The 26,772-nt window shown below is 42.4% G+C and overlaps 1 protein-coding gene across 1 annotated transcript; it reads left to right on the forward strand.

The window, feature by feature from the left end:
* Window positions 1-62: 62 nt before the first annotated feature.
* LOC131723166 (neoverrucotoxin subunit alpha-like) lies at window positions 63-18,638 on the forward strand. Its single transcript, XM_059016644.1, has 5 exons — window positions 63-394; window positions 7,635-7,755; window positions 8,256-10,001; window positions 13,807-13,932; window positions 18,144-18,638. Coding segments are annotated over exons 2-5 (1,974 nt in total). The 5' UTR covers window positions 63-394; window positions 7,635-7,655; the 3' UTR covers window positions 18,146-18,638.
* Window positions 18,639-26,772: the final 8,134 nt, after the last annotated feature.

Here is a 26,772-nt window from a genome sequence, read left to right on the forward strand (position 1 = left end):
CAAATTGAACACAGTCACTATTTGTTTACAATGGGGAACAACAGGTGATTGCGATGTCACAACTTATGCTGCTGAATGGGCGGGTTCTGGGCAGGTTTTCAGGAAGAAGTGGGCGGGTTTTCAGGAAGAAGTGGGCGGGTTTTCAGGAAGAAGTGGGCGGGTTTTCAGGAAGAAGTGGGCGGGTTTTTGGAAAAGTCGTTGGCAGCTGGTTGGCTGCCTTGGTTAAAAGGAGAAAACTACAAGAAAGTCACCTCAGAATTTGCAGCTGTGAAGAATACTTTTCTTATTATTTTCTATATATCTTCAAAAAGAAAATAAGTTAGCAGATATTTAATCTTAAATAACCAAGAGCTTTGCTGAACCTGAATCCTGTATTCAATCATTCAGAAGTCTGGTGAGTGACATTTTAATATGCATTGTTTAATTTATATATATATATATATATATATATATATATATATATATATATATATATATATATATATATATATTATTTTATATAGTAAAATACACTCAAACCAGACAGAATTACTTATGGATTCATATTTGTAGTTTTTATGCTGCAAAGTAGAGTTTGAGCTGTAAAATGGAGAGTTTGAGAATTAAAACAGAGAATGCTCTTGAAATTAAAACAAATCCTCCTGGATACATATTAAAACTATAGTTTATCTTTTTTCTTACATATCTGTTTGTTAAATTGGCTTCTTAAGTATTTTAGTAGGAAATATGTTATTTTTGATTTATTTAGAAAGAAACGTGACTGAAGACAGTAACATTAATCTGAGTTCAGTCTAATTATAATAGAAGGAACCCAAACTTGGGTACCATTGAAATTAGAAGGCTAATTTAACTTCCTGATGAATATAAAGACATACTAAATGCTAAGCAGGACAACACAGCGGCTAATAAGAAAAAGCAAGATACTTGGAAAGTCTTTTTTTTTTTAAACTCTGAACTGCAGTTCAATGTAAAACATGTGCTGTGGGCTTTCTCATTGAATGGTGGAGGAACGTCAACATTTGCCCTGACCATTAAAAGTACAGCCAGGTGTGTTCTTTGTTTTGGGTTATTGAATAAACAAAGTAACTTGACTTGATTCATCTGAGGTCAATATTTGATGGCTAGTTGTAATTGGTAGTAATGTATTGTAATGTATTTTCTATTGTTTTGGCCAGGTTACAATATTTGCACTATTCAGATTATTTTATGAAGGGTATTATTTGTTATAATTAAACAGATGTAGAAAATGCAGGTTGCTATATGAGGTGTTATTTTATTCTGAATAAAGCAAAATGTATTATTTGGGACTCTGCTTTGTACTGCACAACATTATGCCACTGTAGTGAGTAATTAGAAGAGATACGCGCTGTGGCGTTGCTGCTCAACTTCATCTTGGTACAAGTTGCATTGAGTTCTATATTCTGTATCGTCACTGCTCCCTCAAGGAAGTTCTTCACTGCGGTTGCCCGTGTGTTCTGGTCTGTGTTCTATGATTAATGGGAGGGGGGGTTGATTTCCCATGGCATCGTCACTGCTCCCTCGAGGAAGTTCTTCACTGCGGTTGCCCGTGTGTTCTGGTCTGTGTTCTATGATTATGGGTGGGGGGGTTGATTTCCCACGGCATCGTCACTGCTCCCTCGAGGAAGTTCTTCACTGCGGTTGCCCGTGTGTTCTGGTCTGTGTTCTATGATTATGGGGGGGTTGATTTCCCATGGCATCGTCACTGCTCCCTCGAGGAAGTTCTTCACTGCGGTTGCCTGTGTGTTCTGGTCTGTGTTCTATGATTATGGGGGGGGAGGTTGGGGGGATTGATTTCCCATGGCATCGTCACTGCTCCCTCGAGGAAGTTCTTCACTGCGGTTGCCCGTGTGTTCTGGTCTGTGTTCTATGATTATGGGGGGGGAGGTTGGGGGGATTGATTTCCCATGGCATCGTCACTGCTCCCTCGAGGAAGTTCTTCACTGCGGTTGCCCGTGTGTTCTGGTCTGTGTTCTATGATTATGGGGGGTGTGACAGGATGGCTCGCAGTGGTGAGGTGTGGTGATGTCACGGACCAGGAAGTAACTGAAACCAAAAGTGAAGCTGAATGCTACTGCACTCAGCTTATTTATTAACAAACAAAACAAAACAAAAGATTTAAACAAACAACAAAACACAAAACAAAAAGGTGCGATGGCCAAACAAATAGAAACAAGTATATTTTTAAATATAGCAATTCTTCTTTATCTCCTCGCTCTCTCTCTCTCTCCGCTCTCCCGTACTCTCCTCTCTACACTCCAACCTCGCAGAATGGACAGCTGCAGGTTCTTATACTCTGGCCGAGGGGTTAACTAGTTGTTAATTATCTTATTACCCCTCGGCCAGAGTCTGCTCGCGTTTGGTAAGGATGCATGACTGTCAGCTAGTTACATAATCAGTAGCTGATCAGTCATGCATCCTCACTGGGTTTTAACCCTTTGCGGTCCATTTATTAATTGCGCGTCAGGTATGGCAGGTCTAATTAATTTTCACACACGCAGTTAATTTTAGACGCGCTGTTTAAAAGTTTTTTTTTTCACAGTCAAACGGGTTTAAATGGCCCTGCATATCAACAAAGCACTCACTAGGCATCTCCAGCCCCGCCCCACCCTTTCGTTTGCTATAGCGTTCACCTATGTAAGAAATAAATAATAATAATAATAATAATAATAATAGTCGTACATACCAATCGATCATCTCCGGATCACTCGTTTTATCACCAAACTCCTCAATAATGCGATCCAAGTCATTATTTTATTATTATAACATCTCAAAAAAGCTCTGCCAATGTCCGTGTTTTCTGTGCGCTGATTCAGTCAGCCAACTTGTTTACTTACGACCACCCCCGTTATCTGATACCTGATACCATGTATGACTATTCATGAGATACGCCTTTTTTTTTTTCGACTTGTCTCGGCTCCTGTCGCTCCCACTCGGCAATTGAATGGTTTTCTTGGCTTTTTCCGGAGAAAAAACGACTAGACACCCGTTTATTGCGTTGCTATAATGATGTTGGACCCAGTCAGACAAAGGACCTGTGAGGAATAATTGCAATGTCGGACCCAGTCCGACAATGGACCGCAAAGGGTTAAAATATAAATAATAAGAAATACGCGGCGCTGTTATCCGCGCCTCAAACAATAATACAAATAATAATAATAGGGGCGGGACACTCCACCACACATGCCCCTCCCCTTGTGCGCAGCACACATGGCCTCCCCCCCTTATTCCCTAAAGTCCCGGCTAGCAGTCCTGGCCCAGGAACAGGGGAAGCAAGGTGTCTCCGGGGGCGGCCACGACGGGATGTCCTCCTCCCACCCCAACAACTGTAGTGTCCTAGTGGACCACGCACAGGCCGGCTCCTCTGGCCAGAAAAATTTTAGGGGTGGTCTCCAGACCTGCCCCCCCCCTTCTTCATGGCCGGCAGCTCCACTCCGTGGAGCTCTGGCCACCCTTTCTCCTGCAGTGAAATTGCTGCGGGAGGAGCTGGTCTCCTGACCTCCCCCCCCTTCTTCATGGCTGGCAGCTGTCCTTCATGGGGCTCCAGCCACAGAAATTCCTGCCACGAAGGTGTGGCTGGGGGAGCTGGTCTTCTGACCTCACCCCCCAGCTTTTTGGCCGGCAGCTGCGGAGCAACTAGCAGCCCCAGGCGATGCGGAGCAACAGGCAGCCCCAGGTGATGTGGAGAAACATGCAACCCCAGGCGATGCGAGGTAGGCATCCTTGGGTGAAGCGAGGCAGGCATCCTTAGGCGAAGCGAGGCAGGCATCCTTGGGCGGTGCGAGGCAGGGCAGGAGCAGTCCTTCCCATGACAGTGGAGGTGGAACCAGCAGGTATTCATTCTCTGCTGGTGAAGGTGGGAGGGGCAAACAGTCCTCCCACGGCGGCTGAGGCAGAACCAGCAGGCATTCACCCTCTGCTGGTGGAGCTGGGAGCGGCAAGCAGTCCCCCCACGGAGGTTGAGGTGGAACCAGCAGGCATTCACCCTCTGCTGGTGGAGGTGGGAGCGGCAAGCAGTCCCCCCACGGAGGTTGAGGTGGAACCAGCAGGCATTCACCCTCTGCTGGTGGAGGTGGGAGGGGCAAGCAGTCCTCCCACGGCGGTTGAGGCAGAACCAGCAGGCATTCACCCTCTGCTGGTGGAGGTGGCGGAGGCAGAGGCAGCTCTTGCTGCTCTGCTCCTGGTGGTGGAGGCAGAGGCAGCAGGTATTCTTCCTCTGCTGCTGGAGGCCTGGGCGCTGGATGCATGGGCTCCCCCCCTCCGGGCGCTGGATGCATGGGCTCCCCCCCTCCGGGCGCTGGATGCACGGGCTCCCCCTCTCCGGGCGCTGGATGCACGGGCTCCCCCCTTCTGGGCGCAGGATGCTCGCGCTCCCACCTTCTGGGCGCTGGATGCTCGCGCTTCCCCCTTCTGGGCGGTGGGTGCTCGCGCTCCCCCTTCTGGGAGCTGGATGCTCGCGCTCCCCCCTTCTGGGCGAAGGATGCTCGCGCTCCCCCCTTCTGGGCGCAGGATGCTCGCGCTCCCCCCTTCTGGGCGCAGGATGCTCGCGCTCTCCCCTTCTGGGCGCTGGATGCTCGCGCTCCCCTCTTTGTATTGCGTGGGGCATATGGCCAACGTGTGCCCATACGCCCCACAGCCAGGGCACAACTCAGCCACGAGGTTCAAAATATAAACCTCTCAGCAATTATCATCCTCCTGCTGTTGCTGCGGTTGCTGTTGCAGCTTACCTCTCCCCCTTCTCTTCCTGTTCCTTCTCCCTGCCTTCCTCTCCTGGGCTGGTTTCTCCTCCTCATCCTAGAAGGGGCAGATCGCTACGGTATGCAAGTACACCCCGCAAGCAAGGCACCAGCCTTAGTCTTCCAGACCACCGAGGAGGTCCTCCAGTTCCCCGCAGCCGTTTCTCCAGCCTTCCATTTCTATTTTATTTTTTTTTCCCCAAAAACACAAATAAAAACACTTTTTGAAAAAAAAAAAAAAAACGTCCTTTTCCTGGTCTGGCTCCTGGAGGCGTTGTTTGTCCCACGCAAGACACCATATGTGACAGGATGGCTCACAGTGGTGAGGTGTGGTGACGTCACGGACCAGGAAGTACAGAAACCAAAACAATGGATGGGTGGGTGAAGCTGAATGCTATGGCACTCAGCTTATTTATTAACAAACAAAACAAAAGATTTAAACAAACAACAAAACACAAAACAAAAAGGTGCGATGGCCAAACAAATAGAAACAAGTATATTTTTAAATATAGCAATTGTTCTTTATCTTCTCTCTCTCTCTCTCTCATACTCTCCTCTCTACACTCCAACCTCGCAGAACGGACAGCTGCAGGTTCTTATACTCTGGCTGAGGGGTTAACTAGTTGTTAATTATCTTATTACACCTCGGTCAGAGTCTGCACGCATTTGGTAAGGATGCATGACTGTCAGCTAGTTACATAATCAGTAGCTGATCAGTCATGCATCCTCACGGGGTTTTAACCCTTTGAGGTCCATTTATTAATTGCGCATCAGGCACGCCAGGTCTAATTAATTTTCACACGCGCAGTTAATTTTAGACGCGCTGTTTAAAAGTATTTTTTTTCACAGTCAAACGGGTTTAAATGGCCCTGCATATCAACAAAGCACTCACTAGGCTCCAGCCCCGCCCCACCCTTTCGTTTGCTATAGCGTTCACCTATGTTGCCCGCGTGTTCTGGTCTGTGTTCTATGATTATGGGTGGGGGGGTTGATTTCCCACGGCATCGTCACTGCTCCCTCGAGGAAGCTCTTCACTGCGGTTGCCCGTGTGTTCTGGTCTGTGTTCTATGATTATGTGGGGGTTGATTTCCCACGGCATCGTCACTGCTCCCTCGAGGAAGTTCTTCACTGCGGTTGCCTGTGTGTTCTGGTCTGTGTTCTATGATTATGGGGGGGGAGGTTGGGGGGATTGATTTCCCATGGCATCGTCACTGCTCCCTCGAGGAAGCTCTTCACTGCGGTTGCCCGTGTGTTCTGGTCTGTGTTCTATGATTATGGGGGGGGAGGTGGGGGGGTTGATTTCCCACGGCATCGTCACTGCTCCCTCGAGGAAGTTCTTCACTGCGGTTGCCCGTGTGTTCTGGTCTGTGTTCTATGATTATGGGTGGGGGGGTTGATTTCCCATGGCATCATCACTGCTCCCTCGAGGAAGTTCTTCACTGCGGTTGCCCGTGTGTTCTGGTCTGTGTTCTATGATTATGGGTGGGGGGGTTGATTTCCCATGGCATCATCACTGCTCCCTCGAGGAAGTTCTTCACTGCGGTTGCCCGTGTGTTCTGGTCTGTGTTCTATGATTATGGGGGGGGGAGGTGGGGGGGTTGATTTCCTATGGCATCATCACTGCTCCCTCGAGGAAGTTCTTCACTGCGGTTGCCCGTGTGTTCTGGTCTGTGTTCTATGATTATGGGGGGTGTGACAGGATGGCTCGCAGTGGTGAGGTGTGGTGATGTCACGGACCAGGAAGTAACTGAAACCAAAAGTGAAGCTGAATGCTACTGCACTCAGCTTATTTATTAACAAACAAAACAAAACAAAAGATTTAAACAAACAACAAAACACAAAACAAAAAGGTGCGATGGCCAAACAAATAGGAACAAGTATATTTTTAAATATAGCAATTGTTCTTTATCTCCTTGCTCTCTCTCTCTCTCCGCTCTCCCGTACTCTCCTCTCTACACTCCAACCTCGAAGAACAGACAGCTGCAGGTTCTTATACTCTGGCCGAGGGGTTAACTAGTTGTTAATTATCTTATTACACCTCGGCCAGAGTCTGCACGCGTTTGGTAAGGATGCATGACTGTCAGCTAGTTACATAATCAGTAGCTGATCAGTCATGTATCCTCACGAGGTTTTTAAAATATAAATAATAAGAAATACGCGGCGCTGTTATCCGCGCCGCAAACAATAATACAAATAATAATAATAGGGGCGGGGGGGGGGGGGGGGTTGATTTCCCATGGCATCGTCACTGCTCCCTCGAGGAAGTTCTTCACTGCGGTTGCCCATGTGTTCTGGTCTGTGTGGTCTGTGTGTAACTTTTTTTTCACTATCCGGATCTCGGAATCCAAGCGTAACAAAATGGGTCACGTCAAGAGACTGAACGGGGTCTGTCTCTTGAATGGGGTCAAAAGTTATTAAAGTACAAACAATGCGGTTTAACATTAAAGTGACTGCTTAACCCTAACTATACATGATAATCAGGGCCATAACCAGAGCTCACATTCTACCAGGTCACACTTGGGTTTCAAGCTCTACCTGCAGTATTTATATGACTGCTTGGTCTTTACTATTCAACCTCTAAATCTATGTTACACAGCAAACCGACAGAGAAAACGAAGGTGTCTTTTGCACTTTACCAGAATTTGTACATGAGCATCAGCACTGATGATGCAAAAAACAACCGAGGACAGGACCTTGGTTTCCTCATAGTTAGTTACAGCCATGGTGATAATGTATCCATAATAAAATGCACATTGATTTCCATTCTGTATATTTATCATTTTCAAAGCTGCAGTCTTGTAATGTAATTTCACTTTCTCAACACTGCACTACACTTGAAGATTGAAGCTACTGATCAGATGTGTAATCCTTGTTTTGTAGGGCCTCTTCTTCAGATAAAGCATGGCTAATGCAGGGGATGAGACGCTGGAGATGGCAGCTCTCGGACGACCCTTCCAGCTGGGAATGCTGTATGACTGCCGGAAGGATCGCCTCATTCCAGGTGACTGCTGACCCTTGCTTGCACTTATTCAGCCCACACGAATGAGACAGCGCACCAGTGTGAAGCGCAGGAACAGGAGAGATTCAATAGGGAGCCCCCGCAGGGTAATCAGCCACTCTGCATCTGAACAGTTTGCATGTACAGTAAAAGTTCAAATCTGGAAAATCTTACGTTTTACTGGAAACTGTCAACATTTACCAAGTAAGGAATGTCTGGTAGAAATAGATTGCTGGATTTACCAGTTAATCTTATGATTTACTGAAGCTTTATTGGTAAAGGCACTTGGTTATTCTTGAGATTTACCAGTAAATGTCAGCAAATAAAGAGGTATCATGTTTATTTCGAGATCTGCTAATATTCGTAACTAATTTATATAATATACACACGCACACTGCTCAGTTTTGGAACATTAATGTGGTTTTGATAAAGTTATTTAAAGCCTGAAGTAAACTTTGCCTTGAGATGAATGTATTAAGTTGTGTATCTTCATTGCATGGCAGGAATTACTTTGTGGAACCTAGAAGAACTAAAAGGCAGCATAAATAAAGAAAACCAGCCGATAACCGAGTTCAGTGTGAGCACCTCGGACTCCATTGAAGAGAAGGCTTCTGCTTTGAAAGTGGACACTTCCCTGAAGGCGAGTCTCCTGGTTGGTTTGGTTAAAGTGGGTGGAGCTGCAAAGTACTTCGACGACAAACAGAAATCAACAAGACAATCCCGAATCACTCTGCGGTACTACACAACGACACGATTTGAGAATCTGACCATGAATCACCTGGCCAAAGGGAAAGTGTCTCACCCCAGCGTGTTTGAAGACAAGACAGCGACTCACGTGGTCACCGCTGTGCTGTACGGAGCTCAGGCGTATTTCGTATTCGACCAGCAGATATCCTCAGAGGAGAACCAACACGAAATCCACGGAAAAATGGAGCTTGCAATAAGTAAAATACCTACAATTAAAATCAAAGGTCAAGGCTCTATTGACTTTAAGAAAACAGAAAAAGTTGAAGTTGAAAAATTTGAATGTACATTTCATGGAGATTTTCATCTCAAATCTAACCCAGCGACTTACCAAGATGCTGTGAAAGCCTACTCAACTCTTCCAGAATTGCTCGGGGACAAAGGAGAGAACGCAGTGCCTATGAAGGTCTGGCTGTACCCGTTAATCAAGCTGGACTCCAGGGCTGCCAGGCTGGAAAGGAACATAAGTGACTACTTGGTAACATCTGCGCAAACTGTCTTAGAGCAATTTAATACAATTGAAATGCAAAGCAACGACATGATAAAAGACATTGTTACCCGAACGTTTCCTGAAGTCAATGAGAAGATTAAAAAACTGAAACAAAGTGGCATGCAGTACAAGCTGAATTTCATGAGCAAACTCTCCACTGTGCTGCCTTCCATCCGCGGAGGTGTGCAAGAGGAAGAATCACTCGGAGAGATTTTAAAAAATCACGAAGAGTCCCCTTTTAACTTTAAAGAACAACATGCTTGGCTGAACATCAAAAAAAGAGAAATCAATACCGTGGGGGGTTGCCTTACTAATTTAACAGACATAAAATCTGTATCTTCTATGAATGAGCTAGACCAGGAAGAATTAAACAATGAGACTGAAAATATTGTTTGCTTTACCTTCACCTCACTGCACGAGCCAGAACCATATCTGGAAGATCTAAATAACTACCTTGAAACCCAAGCGAGTAAGAACGCTCAAAGTTCAAATCCTAGTAAATATGTCCATCAAGAGAGCAAGCAATGGGTAAGCAACGAGACTAAACTGAAGATAAAAATGTATTTGAAGGTATTCCAGGAGATAGTGAACATCAACAGGGAGAATAAGAAAACAAAATTCTTCATAGCTTCTAAGGAAGACCAGGAGTTTCCTGGAGCCTGCATTCTCCTGCATGAAAATGGAGCATCGAAATACATACATTTCAAGATCCCAGCAAAACCTGACGTCCCTGAGGTCTGTGATGTCACCCATGACAGTGCGACTCTGAAGGTGGTGCCTCCCAGTAGTGATGCTGATCAGAAACTAAAATACCATCTGGAGTATAAGTGCATTAATCAGAAGGAATGGGCAATTCAGTCCAGCACTGATAAAACACAGACCCTCACTGTATCAGGATTGAAACCGAACACAGAGTATGAATTTAGATACACAGTGGAAGGGAAGTTGGGGTATTCTGTGAGCAGTGACACAACCAGCAAAGTCAAGACAACAAGACCACCTGCACAAGCCACAGGTCAGTGGTTAGTTATTTTTTTTAAAAATTTCACAAATATCTTCTATCATCACTCTTCTCTGTAGCAATTTGTCATGACAAGTTAGTCTTATACCTTTTTTTAGGGCTGTGTCTGAAGGTTCGAATGTTCGTTCCCTAGCCAAGGATTCAAAGATTGTTTTAACTAAAGCATAGTGCCGATAGCGCTGTACAAAATAGTCGGTTCAGCGCTATGCTTCAGAGCGAGAGGTCCCGGGTTCGCGCCCGCCCTCTGCCTATGTGTGGATTGCCTCGCCCTGTGAGAAACTCCTGCCTGTGGAAACCACGGTTCGTTACACTTGGACTTGAGGTTGGCAGAGGAGAGTGTAGCATGCACAGGGGGCGGCAGCAGCGGGGCTGGCAGGGGAGAGTGTAGCGTGCACGGGGGAAGGCAGCAGCGGGGCTGGCAGGGGAGAGTGTAGCGTGCACGGGGGAAGGCAGCAGCGGGGCTGGCAGGGGAGAGTGTAGCGTGCACGGGGGAAGGCAGCAGCGGGGCTGGCAGGGGAGAGTGTAGCGTGCACGGGGGAAGGCAGCAGCGGGGCTGGCAGGTGACATAATCACACACAAAGACATAAGCCTGATATACCGCTGTACGAAAGAGCCGGCTCCTTTGCAAGAAGTGTCTATCGGGCTTATGTCTTTTCAGATTGCGTCACCTACCAGCCCTGACCCCTACCCCTGTGCACGCTACAAAACATTATTTGACAATTTACAAAATGGAATTCCAAAAAGCACTTACTGTGCTTTCTCAGTCAATTCTTATGCCAAAGTAATCAGACGTGCGTGTTAACCCGAGACAGAAACAACAAGAAAGCGATCACAAACACAATCTGGCTTTGCAGGGCGGCAACAAATCCTGTTTCAGCTTTTTAACAGTACAGTAATGATATGAATCTCTTGCTTGCTTGTATTTAACATGGTTACACTGAGTAGTTACATGACAGCTTGTAAAAAGTGAAACTGAATTCACAAACGCACCACTTTCTTTTTATCTGCAGTGGAATCCATTCTGTCCTGCGAGAGCTAAGTTTACTGTTTTAGACAAATAATCAAATATGCATTGATCAGTTTCCATCAGTGCCATTCAGTTGGTAGCAGCCTTTGTAAATTATGCATGACAGAGGTCCATCGGTTAATAGAGGGCATCGTATCTTACAGGATCAGATATGACAGGCTCTGTATTAATAGAGGGGGTTGTATCTTACAGGATCAGATATGACAGGCTCTGTATTAATAGAGGGCATCGTATCTTACAGGATCAGATATGACAGGCTCTGTATTAATAGAGGGCATCGTATCTTACAGGATCAGATATGGCAGGCTCTGTATTAATAGAGGGGATCGTATCTTACAGGATCAGATATGACAGGCTCTGTATTAATAGAGGGGATCATGTCTTATAGGATCAGATATGACAGGCTCAGCTTTATTAATAGAAGGCATTGTATCTTTTATTATTATTATTATTATTATTATTATTATTATTATTATTATTATTATTATTATTATTATTATTATTATTATTGTTATTAATTTCGTAGCCGACAGTATCCAGGGTGACTTACAATTGTTACAAGATATCACATTATTTTTACATACAATTACATTATTTTTTACACATTATTTTTACATGTATATATGTTTTACATGTATATAATCAACATGCAGTGATTATAGTATAATCACTGCATGTTGATTTTTGGCGAGCTTTCATTCTGATCAGATTTCACTTTGGCATGCGTCACAAATCTCTGCCCATTTCACTGTGTCAATGCTCATTGGTTGATCGAGAAGATTTTAGCAGTGTGGCTGGGCGGTGACATCTGGTCAGAAGCAGGAACGTAAATACAACTGACACCAGTACTGCAGTTAAAGGCGCTTGTGCCGTTTTACTTAAAGAATACAAAAACTAAATAAAAGGTTTAAACAAAAAGAAACTTGCTCACAGAGCTAAAATAAACAAAACCAAATCACGAACACAAAAATACAAAGGGAATAGGTCAGGCTGGGCTATCGCCTTCACTGTTCCTATACGTTTTAATTTTTTAAGTTTCATTTCTCTTATTTCTCTCGCTCTCACTCCTAACACCCACCACTCGAGTGCAGAGAGCTGCAGGCTTTTATGCAGGTGACCATCTCCTGATTAGCAACAAATTAATCACTTAATTCAGGAGATGGCTACCTTCTGCATGAGGTTTTTAATTTATTCCTGGCAGAGGACGAGCACCCATCTCGCCTCTGCCAGAACACGTTTAAAAATAAACAAAACAATAACAAACATGGCGCATGGCTCTTGCCATCATATTTACACATAATGATAATACTACAACAACAACAAATAAATCATACACCAAAACACACGGCTTTCACCGTCATTTACAAACATAAATAAATTATAAACAAGCAATAACACAACAATAACTAAATCATAATAGGGCAGCAGTGTGGAGTAGTGGTGAGGGCTCTGGACTCTTGACCGGAGGGTTGTGGGTTCAATCCCCAGTGGGGGACACTGCTGCTGTACCCTTGAGCAAGGTACTTTACCTAGATTGCTCCAGTAAAAACCCAACTGTATAAATGGGGAATTGTATGTAAAAAAAAATAATGTAATTGTATGTAAAAATAATGTGATATCTTGTAACAATTGTAAGTCGCCCTGGATAAGGGCGTCTGCTAAGAAATAAATAATAATAATAATAATAAATAAAAATAATGTACAAATACAAAATAACACAGGGCTGGAGGGGGGAAACCCCATTCTAAAAATAAACAAACAGAACACTGTACAGCGCTCCTCGCCCTGTTACACAGTGTGACATGAAAACCGCTTGTAACAGAGGTGTACTGATATAGTGTGTGTATCCGCGGAGAGATTGTGAGACACAGAGGGTTTGGATTTGAAACGCTGCTTAGGCGTCCAGGCTTTATTAATATGAATTAATATTTTATTAAAGGCAGACATTTGCCACCACTAGGGTACCAGCAATGATATTGTGCAGAAGGATATATACAATCACACAAATTACACAAATACAAAACACAGCTCAGAAATAAACGGTAGCCACAGGGAGGTCTTGCACCAGGAACCACAAAGTTCCGGGTGTATAATTATGTTCCCGCCCCCTATAACATTTTTGATTGACATTTAGTGATGTCATTTCCTTCCAGCCTGAAATCAGACAGAATTGGGAGCCAACTCGCATAATTTAAAAACATGGAAATGGAGGTGGGTTGGGGGCAACTCGAGCACATTCCCGAGTTCTGTGGTTCATGGGAACGTGGTATTTGTAACTCAACACCATGATTGAGAAGTGGAGTCCTACAGGGTTTTCTGACCCCCCCTGCAGCTCATGCATGCGCCCGACAGCCAGCACAGATCTCCCCTGTCACAGCAAGTCATAATAGTCACTTGTGCAGTAGGGAGGCTTGCCCATGACAATGGCTTACAAAAAAACTTAACCCCACCTCAGTTATGCAGCCCCGCCCTCTATACAGGACTCACGGGAGCACAGAGGGCACATGAGGCCCCTCTGCAATACTGACCCTGCACTGAGCTGGTATAATCACCCTTAACAAACTATTACACATCAACAGGGAAGTCGTTTTCTTTTCTTTCTTTGAAAAATGTTGGAATTCTTTGCTTGTTTTCCTTCATACATATTTGAGGTACTGAAGCACTGTTCATGCAGCGCTGTGAAAATGTGCAGCTTTTCAGAGAGATACCGGCTTTCAGCATTCAGTGCAGTTCTAGTTAAATCACTGACCGTTTCTTTTTTGTCTCTTACAGTTTTCGACGATGACGACGATGACGGCGATGACGATGACGACGATGATGACGACGATGATGACGATGATGACGATGACTATGATGACGATGACTATGATGACGATGACTATGATGACGACGACATCTGTAAGTACACTGTTTTTTTTCTTCACAGTTTCTCTTTTGTTTATGCCAAGGATGCACATTGGTTAAATGTGACCTCATGTGGCTGCCATATATGGTCCATGTGACTTTGTGGTTTCCAGATGACACGTTATAAATGATTTTCATATTCAGTACACAGCTGTATTCTGTGATCCTCTAGTTCAAATTTAATCACGAGTATCGCACAAGAAACATGAACCCATTGTGTAAAGTCATGTAACAAAGCTGCCTCCATCACAGGGTCAAAAGACTCTGCCTAGAATTTCTAACTGCAACATTGAAGCTATCACTATCTCTGATCATGCCCCTTTTAGCTTTAGACTAGCATGTAATACTACCCCATGTTCTCCTTCTCAGTGGCGTTTAAATATCTCACTACTTAAGGACAAACAATTTGATTATTTTTTTCATAAAGAATGGGCCTCCTTTTTAGAACTGAATGACTCCCCAGAAATTTCACCAACCTTGCTCTGTGAGACTGTTAAGGTAGTTTTAAGAGGAAGTATTATTCCCATAAGAAAAAAGAGCAGTTCGAAAATAAGACAGACAATCTTCTATTCTCTCAGTCACCTACAGAAGAGAATCATACGAAACTTGTAAAAGTTAAATATGAACTCAATATAATTTCTAAACAAACTAAATTCATAATGTTAAGATTGAAGCAGAAGAATCTTGAATTTGGTGATAAAACAGGACAGTTATTATCAAAGCAGCTTAAAAAAGAAATAAAGAAAAATCGCTTATTCCAGTTATAAAGATCAAACAGGGGATACGGTTCATGATCAAAAGGACATAATCGAAATGTTTAAAATATTCTACAGTAATTTATATACTCCAGACCATGAAAGTAATCAAGAATATATTTACACATTTTTAAGATATATTGATCTTCCTAAACTATCCAAACAGCAAGCCGATGTTTTGGATAACCCGCTATCACCTGAAGATTATGGTAAAGCACTTTTCAGCATGCCAAACAATGAAGCCCCAGGAACTGATGGATACCCAGCTGAGTTTTTTAAACATTTCTCGTCTCTCGGGGGCTCCCGAGTGGCGCATCCAGTAAAGGCGCTCCTCGCAGGATGTGCCCTATAGCCTGGAGATCGCAGGTTCGAGTCCAGGCTATGTCACAGCTGACCGTGACCGAGAGTTCCTAGGGGGCGGCGCACAATTGGCTGAGCGCTGCCCGGGTAGGGAGGGCTTAGGTCGGCAGGGGAATCCACGGCTCACCGCGCATCAGCGACCCCTGTGGCCGATAGGGCGCCTGTGGCTCTGCAGCGGAGCCGCCAGATCTGTGTTGTCCTCCGGCACTATAGGTCTGGTGGCATTGCTGTGGATCTGCAGTGCGAAAAATGACGGCTTGGAAGGAGCACGTTTCGGAGGACGCGTGTTCCAGCCTCCGTTTCCCGAGTCGGCGGGGGGGTTGCGAGCGGTGAGCCGGGGATACAGATAATAATTGGGCATGCTAAATTGGGGTGAAAACCGGGGTAAAAATAATTGGCGACGACTAAATTTAAAAAAAAAAAAAAACATTTCTGGTGTCTTATATCCCCTTTGTTTTTCAGAATGGTAACAGACACAGCCTCCAATTCTAGTATTCCACAATCTATGAATACAGCACTGTGGCAATGTGCCCCGCCCCTGTGTGCATTTCTATGTTGTATGTTGCGGGTTCGTGTGTTAATGTTGGTGTGTAGATATGGCTGCACGGGATATAAATGGGTGTGTGCAGCACGAGTTATTTAAAATGTATAATTGTATTTAGGCACGGGATTGCACATCACTTCACGTGCATTTAAAGTATATAATATGTGAGCACAAGGTTGCACATAATTAATTCACGTGCTGGGATTCAAGTGAATAATTAATTGGTAATTGAATCCCCGCACAACAGTATATATAGATGCACGTTTCACTCACTCGGAGTTGTGTGTTCGGTGAGTGGAGAACGGGTGTGGAGAAGGAGGTAAAATAAACGATAACAAAAATAATAATAATAACTGTTTGACTCACCGTGTTTGTGTGTCTGTCCGTCCACTGTTTTGTTTAGTGTTAATCCGTTTTGTTTGTCTCTTTATTTTGGCCTCAAGTGCCGTGTCCTGTCTTCTGTTTGTTTAAACCTTTTATTTATAATAAACCGCGCAACAGCGCTTTCATCATTTCACCTCATCTGTCCTGTCTCTGTGTATTCATTTCCTGGTTCTGACGTCACCACTCAGCCAGCCGTGTGACAAGCACTCGTATCTCTTTTGCTAAAACCAAATAAAGATCCCTCTTTGTGTTCAAGTTACCGTCCGTTATCGCTCTTAAACACAGATTTAAAAATGATTAGTAAAGCACTGGCAAATAGACTGGAATCAGTGATCTCATCTTTAATTCAATCACATAGAGCAACAAGCCTAAAGCAAGTTTAACATACTACAGGGTATTACTAACATATTTATTACAAACACATTACAGTACTGTGGAATATAATCTATATAAACTAGACATGAGTTTATGAAAAACGTCTTTTTATTCAGTGCCAGGTGCAGCATCACGCATTGCATCTTGTTAATGCTGTACCATCTAACGTTAGGTTACTTACCGTAACCCTGGTTCCCTGAAAGACGACCACCACTGACATTACATATAGGCTATGCCTGCCCATTGGGAAGGTATCGCTGAGCTCTCTATATCAGAGCTGCCGATAGGCCCCTTCCTGGGATGACGCACTCAGTCCCGCCCACTGAGGGATTAAAACCGTCATCCTGAGGAAGCCATTTCTCTTTTTCTGTTGAACCTGAGGGCAACTGATGCAACCTCATGGTTGGTGGTCGTCTTCTCTTTCAGGGAACCAGGGTTACAGAAGTAGCCTAATGTTCCCTTTCAATTCGAAGATGACCACCAATGACATTACGTATGGGATAATGTATACCAGAGCCATCGCGAGGGAGAAGGAACGGCAGCAAATGAGGGACGCATCACAACCGCATAACCCAAGAGTTAGTGATGTGAGCTTACACCTTCAAGGACCCTCGTGCCAAATGAAGGCAAGGCAGGATCTACCACATTAAGGCCACCTGCTGCCCGTTGAAAGGAACTGCACCTGTATAACGTGTCTCTCCAAGGTTCTGTAGCACTGATACCTCTGCACCTGTATAACATGTCTCTCCAAGGTGCTGTAGCGCTGATACCTCTGCACCTGTATAACATGTCTCTCCAAGGTGCTGTAGCACTGATACCTCTGCACCTGTATAACGTGTCTCTCCAAGGTGCTGTAGCGCTGATACCTCTGCACCTGTATAATGTGTCTCTCCAAGGTGCTGTAGCGCTGACACCTCTGCACCTATATAACGTGTCTCTCCAAGGTGCTGTAGCACTGACACCTCTGCACCTGTATAACGTGTCTCTCCAAGGTGCTGTAGCGCTGATACCTCTGCACCTGTATAACGTGTCTCTCCAAGGTGCTGTAGCACTGATACCTCTGCACCTGTATAACATGTCTCTCCAAGGTGCTGTAGCACTGATACCTCTGCACCTGTATAACGTGTCTCTCCAAGGTTCTGTAGCACTGATACCTCTGCATCTGTATAACGTGTCTCTCCAAGGTGCTGTAGCACTGATACCTCTGCACCTGTATAACGTGTCTCTCCAAGGTGCTTTAGCGCTGATACCTCTGCACCTGTATAACGTGTCTCTCCAAGGTGTTGTGTAAAGCTGCTCTTTATTAGTAATAGTTGTTTTCTTTATTGTTTGCACACTTATTTATTTTAACACGTTTTCTTTTGAGCACTTGTATGTTTTGATTCATTCTGTTATGTAGAGGACACGTTTATTTATTTTATTCACGTTTTCTTTTGATTATTCACGTGTAGTATTTTGTGTAGTTTCACTTTTGTCACCGCTAATCATTCCCCGATTATTAACCAGCTGCTTGCTAAGGATCTACATCTGTTGATTATCTGGGACGTCTTTAACAGCCAGACTCGTGAATACAGCAGCAGCGATACACAGATACAGCTGCTGCTGGTCTCCTGAGTTTAAGGCTGGTGTTGTTTTGGGGCTTGTTTTAATGTGAGAGCGATACACAAATACTGATGCTGCTGCTGTTGTTCTCTTGATTTTAAGGCTGGTGTTGTTTTGGGGCTTGTTTTAATGTGAGAGCGATACACAAATACTGATGCTGCTGATGTTGGTCTCTTGATTTTAAGGAAACGGACAAAACTACCAGGACTTCTAGGCTGCGTCGACGTTCCAGTCCTCCATATCTCCTTCTCATGGAAACCGCTTGCATCCGAGATTGGACTTTGCTTTAAACTTTGTCGCTGCACTAAATCTTCCACATGGTAAAGAGATCGCATCCGTTTTAGATACGGACATAAGTGATTGTAATCCTTTTTTTATCAGTGTATTCTTGTGTAATCAATTCCTGTATTTGAGTGGTGGTTTGTTTGTTTTATTGTATTTTGTTTTCATATACAAAGCTTCAGACTTTATTGTGTGTGCTTCGTGAAAGTGCTTTGTATATTTTATCTTTGGTGTTTTTGATTTGTTTTATTGTATTTTATTTTAATATGAAAAGCTCCCGATTTTAGACTACATCATTTTTTTGTTTTAATATTATGTTAGTTGCTTTGTGTATTTTTTGAATTGCCCAAAATAAACATTTTAAAACTTATTCTGTTTGCTTGTTCTCCCTGTCTTGTGTTGGCACGCACCCCTTCCAGCGCTAAATAAAAGAACCTGTGCAGGTTGATAATTGCCCCGTACTTACTGAGTGGGTTTCCACTCTGGGGTAGTCAGGCTACATTAGTACTTTTGCATTTAACACTTGCCACAGCTGTAGCACTGACACCTCTGCACCTGTATAACGTGTCTCTCCAAGGTGCTGTAGCGCTGATACCTCTGCACCTGTATAACGTGTCTCTCCAAGGTGCTGTAGCGCTGACACCTCTGCACCTGTATAACGTGTCTCTCCCAGATGCTGTAGCGCTGATACCTCTGCACCTGTATAACGTGTCTCTCCAAGGTGCTGTAGCACTGATACCTCTGCACCTGTATAACGTGTCTCTCCAAGGTGCTGTAGCACTGATACCTCTGCACCTGTATAACGTGTCTCTCCAAGGTGCTGTAGCACTGATACCTCTGCACCTGTATAACGTGTCTCTCCAAGGTGCTGTAGCACTGATACCTCTGCACCTGTATAACGTGTCTCTCCAAGGTGCTGTAGCACTGATACCTCTGCACCTGTATAACGTGTCTCTCCAAGGTGCTGTAGCACTGATACCTCTGCACCTGTATAATGTGTCTCTCCAAGGTGCTGTAGCGCTGATACCTCTGCACCTGTATAACGTGTCTCTCCAAGGTGCTGTAGCGCTGATACCTCTGCACCTGTATAACGTGTCTCTCCAAGGTGCTGTAGCGCTGACACCTCTGCACCTGTATAACGTGTCTCTCCAAGGTGCTGTAGCACTGATACCTCTGCACCTGTATAACGTGTCTCTCCAAGGTGCTGTAGCGCTGATACCTCTGCACCTGTATAAAGTGTCTCTCCAAGGTGCTGTAGCGCTGATACCTCTGCACCTGTATAACGTGTCTCTCCAAGGTGCTGTAGCACTGATACCTCTGCACCTGTATAACGTGTCTCTCCAAGGTGCTGTAGCACTGATACCTCTGCACCTGTATAAAGTGTCTCTCCAAGGTGCTGTAGTGCTGATACCTCTGCACCTGTATAACGTGTCTCTCCAAGGTGCTGTAGCACTGACACCTCTGCACCTGTATAACGTGTCTCTCCAAGGTGCTGTAGCACTGACACCTCTGCACCTGTATAACGTGTCTCTCCAAGGTGCTGTAGCGCTGATACCTCTGCACCTGTATAACATGTCTCTCCAAGGTGCTGTAGCACTGATACCTCTGCACCTGTATAACGTGTCTCTCCAAGGTGCTGTAGCGCTGATACCTCTTTTTGTACAGAATAATGTGAATGTTCTCACTAGGTTGGTAACTTATCGATCTATCAGGAGCTTTTACAAGCCCTGCTAATTGTTGATTTTATTTATGTTTAAAATGTTTGAGCTGTGAGAGAGAGATATGCGCGTTTTGTTTTTATTATTATTATTATTATTATTATTATTATTATTATTATTATTATTATTATTATTATTATTATTATTTATTTCTTAGCAGACGCCCTTATCCAGGGCGACTTACAATCGTAAGCAAATACATTTCAAGTGTTACAATACAAGTAATAATACAATAAGAGCAAGATTAATACAGAATTATCAGAATTTAATAATACAAAGTTCCATAGTAACATTGGTTTAATTTACGGGGATTTATCTATGAAACAACTAAATGAGCTTTTAAATCCATTTCAAAGCAGAAGTGACCTCTCTTTATTAATATAAATATAGTCCCGCTGAACGATTGTAATAAAGTGTGTCCAGCATAAAATACTGTATTTTTCATTATGGTTTTAATAAAGATGAGTCTCTTATTGGCATGTTGTGATCTCGTTCTGCATGTTAAAGAAAAATGAAGGCTTGACCAATTTAAAAGCCTCTTTACACAGTAAAATAACAATATATTAAATCAATGTTACTATGAAGGCGTTTCTCAGTGTGATTGAGATACACGAATGTCTTCACAGGTATCAATTGAATTGTTAAAGGAGAGCGGAGAAGAACTCGGGGTAAAGCATCGACAATCACAAGCCCTGCTTCTGTTACACAGCAGAGTCTGCAGAATTGGGGTTCATATGCAGCCGACTGATTCACCCAGTCTGGAAACAGACAAATATGAAACTGTATCTTGAGTCTTCTCAAATCAATTAAACAGTAAATACATCAGTTTCTGAAGCCAAATCCATGTTAACTAACTTATTCACATGTTATGATGGTAACTGCTAATACGTAGCCTGTGTAATAAATAATCCATTCCTTACTCAAGTTTGCGTTTTATTGTCTTAATATCAATACGGTACAATCCATTTACAACAAATTGAGAAATACAAATCTGATGCTTTATAATGTTAAACTGGTGACGCTGAAGTCAGTCACTAGGTTACTAAAAATATCAATTAGACTAAACAATTACAATCTCAGCAGAAACGCATTTGTTAATAATTCATTACACAAGGCTGTAATGTGTGAGTTTAGTTATGGGGGCTGATGGAAGCGCTTCTCTTTTCTGGTTAACGACATGCGCAGTTACACCTGCTTATAAAATGTGAAGGCGGGTCATGAAAAATACACCCTGATTAGTGGAATTAGTTCCGGTTTGCATGTGGTGAAAAAAAAAATTATAAAGCTGTAACTGTTTTTCATTGGGGATAATTTACCAACTGTGGCCGCTAGATGGAACCAAATGCCATCATTTCAGAATAAAGAAAAGCTTAACCACCAACCAAAGGCGTGTTTTAGACATTTCTAAAGACAGTCTATTCAGGAAACTGGAACAATAGAAACCAGTGCTTAAAAAAAAAATTCAATATCTCATACAGACCCCACATACTGAAATATCAGAATTAAAATAGATACAAAGACAGGTTTTCTTAACATTTTAATGTCCTATATGTCACGATTGTTTATCAGTACAAATCATTTCTCCTGCCTGCTCTTCTTCGGTATATAAGTGTTGTGTTTTCTGGTCTATATTTCTTTGTGTTGATCCAGGATACGTGTAAATAGTTATTTATTGAAAGAACACGTTTACTTTTGTTCACATATAAAGTATTTGTTTCTTTTAACTGAATTTTTGGTTGTGTGTCCTCCCTGTTTAACATCAGCCACTCAGCACACCCTCACAATATTATTATTATTATTATTATTATTATTATTATTATTATTATTATTATTATGATGATGATGATGATGATGAAGTTTTAGCAACACATGGGAACATGCAACACAATAAAATACAAAGGACCTTATGAACCCTTTAACCAATTAGAGGTTGTTATTATTCCAAGCCGTGTATATGTATAAAAGAGGGGCTTCAGTGAATTACAAGAAAATAATTTCATCTACGGTTTCTGTGACAAAATACGAGCCCGAAGGTCGACTAATTTATAAACTGTCACAGAACCCCGAGATGGAATTATTTTTCTGATTGGTTAAAGCAAAAAAAATAAAAAAAATAAAAAGAAAATAAAAAATAAAAACGATTAAATAATTTTTGTGCACTACAATTATACCTCCTTTCACACTTACATTCTCATATGTAGTTCACAGAAATGAATTCAAATGTTTTAATGTACATACAAGGTTTCAATGATTAAAAAATAAATTAAATAAATTATCCTTTTTATCATTTAAAATGTATTCATCTATGTATTTTGCATCTCTATCTTTATATATCAGTTATAATAGCAGAACTTAAAAGGTTCATTTGGCTGGTGGCATCATGGACACACCCTAAACAGTGTAAGGAAATCAACACATTCTTCAGAGATCGGAGCCACAGCAGGTCTTAACAAAATGTTAACACAGTGTTCCCGTCTAGATAGATTACAAAGTGAAAGGAAAAGATACACTCCATTGCTTCTGGAGCAGCCAAACAGGTTTGAAACCCGATCCACCCACTCTGTGTCTTTACCTGTCTGTTATGCTGGGCTCGCAGTGTTCCCATCTAGTCTTTAAATAGACATTACAAAGTGAAAGGAAAAGAAACACTCCATTGCTTCTGGAGCAGCCAAACAGGTTTGAAAACTATTTGAACAAAACATGTTAAATGTACAAAAAGCCAGGTTAGAAAAATTAGATCAGCTATTACCATTTAGCACCCGATACGCATGCCAGCGTCAGTGACACACTGTCGGTTGTGGTGAAAAGCGTACAGTGTTCACTGGTGCTGATGCCTAACACCTGTAATATGCAGACCAAACTTAAACCACCGATCAGTGTAGCACCGTCGCTGATCATCAGCCAATAGCAAGCTAGCAAGGGCCATACGTCAGTAGTTCATGTGATGTTTTCACTTACTGAATTGATCTACTTGAGATCATTATTATGTTCCCCAAACTTTAAAAGTCTATACAATATGTTGACATCGTTTTCGTTCCATTTACATTGCTGGATTATGTATTTAGTTATGTGTTTGTATTAAAGATAGCTTTCTTTTCATGGCGCCATGAAAATAGTCACTTCGTATTTATTGTAGGACTGTACAGGTTAGAGCAGCAGTCTGAATAGATTGTTCCACGCACGTTTTGTCCCTTTAAACATATATTGTGTTGTGGTTGACCTGAGCAAGCCAAATTAATTAATCAGTTTATAGTATAGCGTGGTGAGTATCTGTCTGTCTGTCTGTCTGTCTATCTATATCTATCTCTCTATCTCTCTACCTATCTGTCTATCTATTATGTAATGTAATTATTACAAATCTGAAACAAATATTAGACCAGGTTGCACAAAACAAACCATCAATGAATAATATATGGAATGGATAGATTGTGTAAACCTTTTCAACAGATAAAATATTACAAACTTAAGGAATTCTACGTCCCTTCAATAGTAAAGCCACCTCTGCTATTAAGGCCAGATTTTGTAGCCCCCTTGAATGTCCTTAGTAGCAGTGTGTGGGACCATGAGAGGGTTTAAAGGGTTAAACTTTGCTGTAATGATCTAGCACAAGAAATAAAGCTGAGGAATTTGTAAGAGTGCAGCTTGGAAAGAAATAGGCCCCCAGTCACCATAGCAACATGTGATAAGTTTTGTGTGAAGCCAGGCTCTCCTGGATTTCTGAGCCTGGAACAAGCCTCTGAATAAATAAGAGATAGGTGAGTGTGAATGCACCTGCTTCTCAAGGTCAGTTGAGAAAAGGAATCATTTGAATTGAGGTAGAAGCGGGTCTTTTGTTCCAGTGAGTTTTACAGTCAGTCAGGGAAGACGAGAGCAGCGAATAATAACAAATATGAACAAATATAATGGGTGTTAAGTTTAGGTGCCGTGAATTCTAATTCAGGGATATAAATATAATTAAACAACAGATAGCCAACGGACGATTGTAATTTTGTAATATCCTGTTAATATATATATATATATATATATATATATATATATATATATATATATATATATATATATATATATACATACAGTATTGTGCAAAAGTTTTAGGCAGGTGTGAAAAAATGCTGTAAAGTAAGAATGCTTTCAAAAATAGAGATGTTAATAGATTATATTTATCAATTAACTAAATGCAAAGTGAGTGAACAGAAGAAAAATCTAAATCAAATCCATATTTGGTGTGACCACTCTTTGCCTTCAAAACAGCATCAATTCTTCAAGGTACACTAGCACAAAGTCAGGGATTTTGTAGGCATATAGTCAGGTGTATGATTAAACAATTATACCAAACAGGTGCTAATGATCATCAATTCAATATGTAGGTTGAAACACAATCATTAACTGAAACAGAAACAGCTGTGTAGGAGGAATAAAACTGGGTGAGGAACAGCCAAACTCAGCTAACAAGGTGAGGTTGCTAAAGACAGTTTACTGTCAAAAGTCATACACCATGGCAAGACTGAGCACAGCAACAAGACACAAGGTAGTTATACTGCATCAGCAAGGTCTCTCCCAGGCAGAAATTTCAAGGCAGACAGGGGTTTCCAGATGTGCTGTCCAAGCTCTTTTGAAGAAGCACAAAGAAACGGGCAACGTTGAGGACCATAGATGCAGTGGTCGGCCAAGGAAACTTACTGCAGCAGATGAAAGACACATCATGCTTACTTCCCTTCACAATCGGAAGATGTCCAGCAGTGCCATCAGCTCAGAATTGGCAGAAAACAGTGGGACCCTGGTACACCCATCTACTGTCCGGAGATGTCTGGTCAGAAGTGGCCTTCATGGAAGACTTGCGGCCAAAAAGCCATACCTCCGACGTGGAAACAAGGCCAAGTGACTCAACTATGCACGAAAACACAGGAACTGGGGTGCAGAAAAATGGCAGCAGGTGCTCTGGACTGATGAGTCAAAATTTGAAATATTTGGCTGTAGCAGAAGGCAGTTTGTTCGCCGAAGGGCTGGAGAGCGGTACACGAATGAGTGTTTGCAGGCAACAGTGAAGCATGGTGGAGGTTCCTTGCAAGTTTGGGGCTGCATTTCTGCAAATGGAATTGGGGATTTGGTCAGAATTAATGGTCTCCTCAATGCTGAGAAGTACAGGCAGATACTTATCCATCATGCAATACCATCAGGTAGGCATCTGATTGGCCCCAAATTTATTCTGCAGCATGACAACGACCCCAAACAAACAGCGGACTATCTTCAGCGTAATGAAGAACAAGGAGTCCTGGAAGTGATGGTATGGCCCCCATAGAGCCCTGATCTCAACATCATCAAATCTGTCTGGGATTACATGAAGAGAGAGAAGCAACTGAGGCTGCCTAAATCCACAGAAGAACTGTGGTTAGTTCTCCAAGATGTTTGGGCAAACCTACCTGCCGAGTTCCTTCAAAAACTGTGTGCAAGTGTCCCTAGAAGAATTGATGCTGTTTTGAAGGCAAAGGGTGGTCACACCAAATATTGATTTGATGTAGATTTTTCTTCTGTTAACTATTAACATGTCTATTTTTGAAAGCATTCTTACTTTACAGCATTTTTTTCACACCTGCCTATAACTTTTGCACAGTACTGTGTGTACATATATATATATATATATATATATATATATATATATATATATATACATACATACATACATACATACATACATACATACATACACACATACATACATACATACATACATACATACATACATACATACATACATACATACATACATACACACACGCACAAACTGTTATTATCCACTGACACAACCTTTAATGATGTTGCTGGAATGTTGTAATTTACTGATGTCGTTTCTATAAGGTTGTGTGCAGGCAGCTTTTTCATGATTGCATCTGAAGTATTTGCACATAGTGATCTTACATGATATCTCAAATAGTCTCCGGTCTCCAATAGGTGCCAGGGCAGTATGTATATATAAACGTTTACATATCCCACTGTATGCACATTTCCATACATTACGGTATGTACGCTCACAGCCACGATTCATTTATTCCTCCTCTCTGGCAGGTTTTGCTTGTTCTAGTTATTTGTAGTAATTACCCTGTAATGTACAGTATTCCATTTCATTATCTGTATTTCTCAATCAGGAATGTGCAGGCAATGTATTGAACTGTGATTAGATCAGTCTGCAGCCATGTGAATTACGTCTTGTAATATGAGCTGCCTATTGTAACTCAATCAGCCTCTTGTAACTTTGGCGTCTCACTGTCTCTCATGTGAGCAGCAGGTATGTTCTGTGATTTTCGTTTAGATTCAATCAAGTTGAAATGGGGGAGGTTCGGGGAGTGGGAGGGGTGTAGAATGTTAAAGTCAACATGATGCTCAGCATGAGGAATGAGGGACGGCAGAAAATCAACAATTACAAAACAAAGTAAAAGTCTAGATCTTGGTATTGTGTGTCTTTCTTCCCCTTATTATTCCTGTTATGCTTATATTGTTTTGTTTATTTTCCACTGAAATATAACACTAGAACCGCCACTCCGGTCACAGTTTGACCGGTTTGGATTTAAAACGTAAACAAATGCATCGCGCTTGTCCTTTTTTATTTAGTTTTTTTAGTTTTTAAACGGACCACCGCATTGCATTCACAAACGCAGAGTCGTTTACATGTTAAATCCCATTAACCCCGCGGCGGTTAATGCGGTAAAGTTAGCTTGACGTTTGATATTCGACTCACGCTAACCTGACATGAATGAAAATGGCTTTATCTCTCCAACCACAGAAGCTACAGCCCTCAAACCAACTTTAATTTAAAGGA

This window comes from Acipenser ruthenus, chromosome 53, assembly GCF_902713425.1.
Source record: "Acipenser ruthenus chromosome 53, fAciRut3.2 maternal haplotype, whole genome shotgun sequence".
In the NCBI taxonomy this organism is placed as follows: domain Eukaryota; kingdom Metazoa; phylum Chordata; class Actinopteri; order Acipenseriformes; family Acipenseridae; genus Acipenser; species Acipenser ruthenus.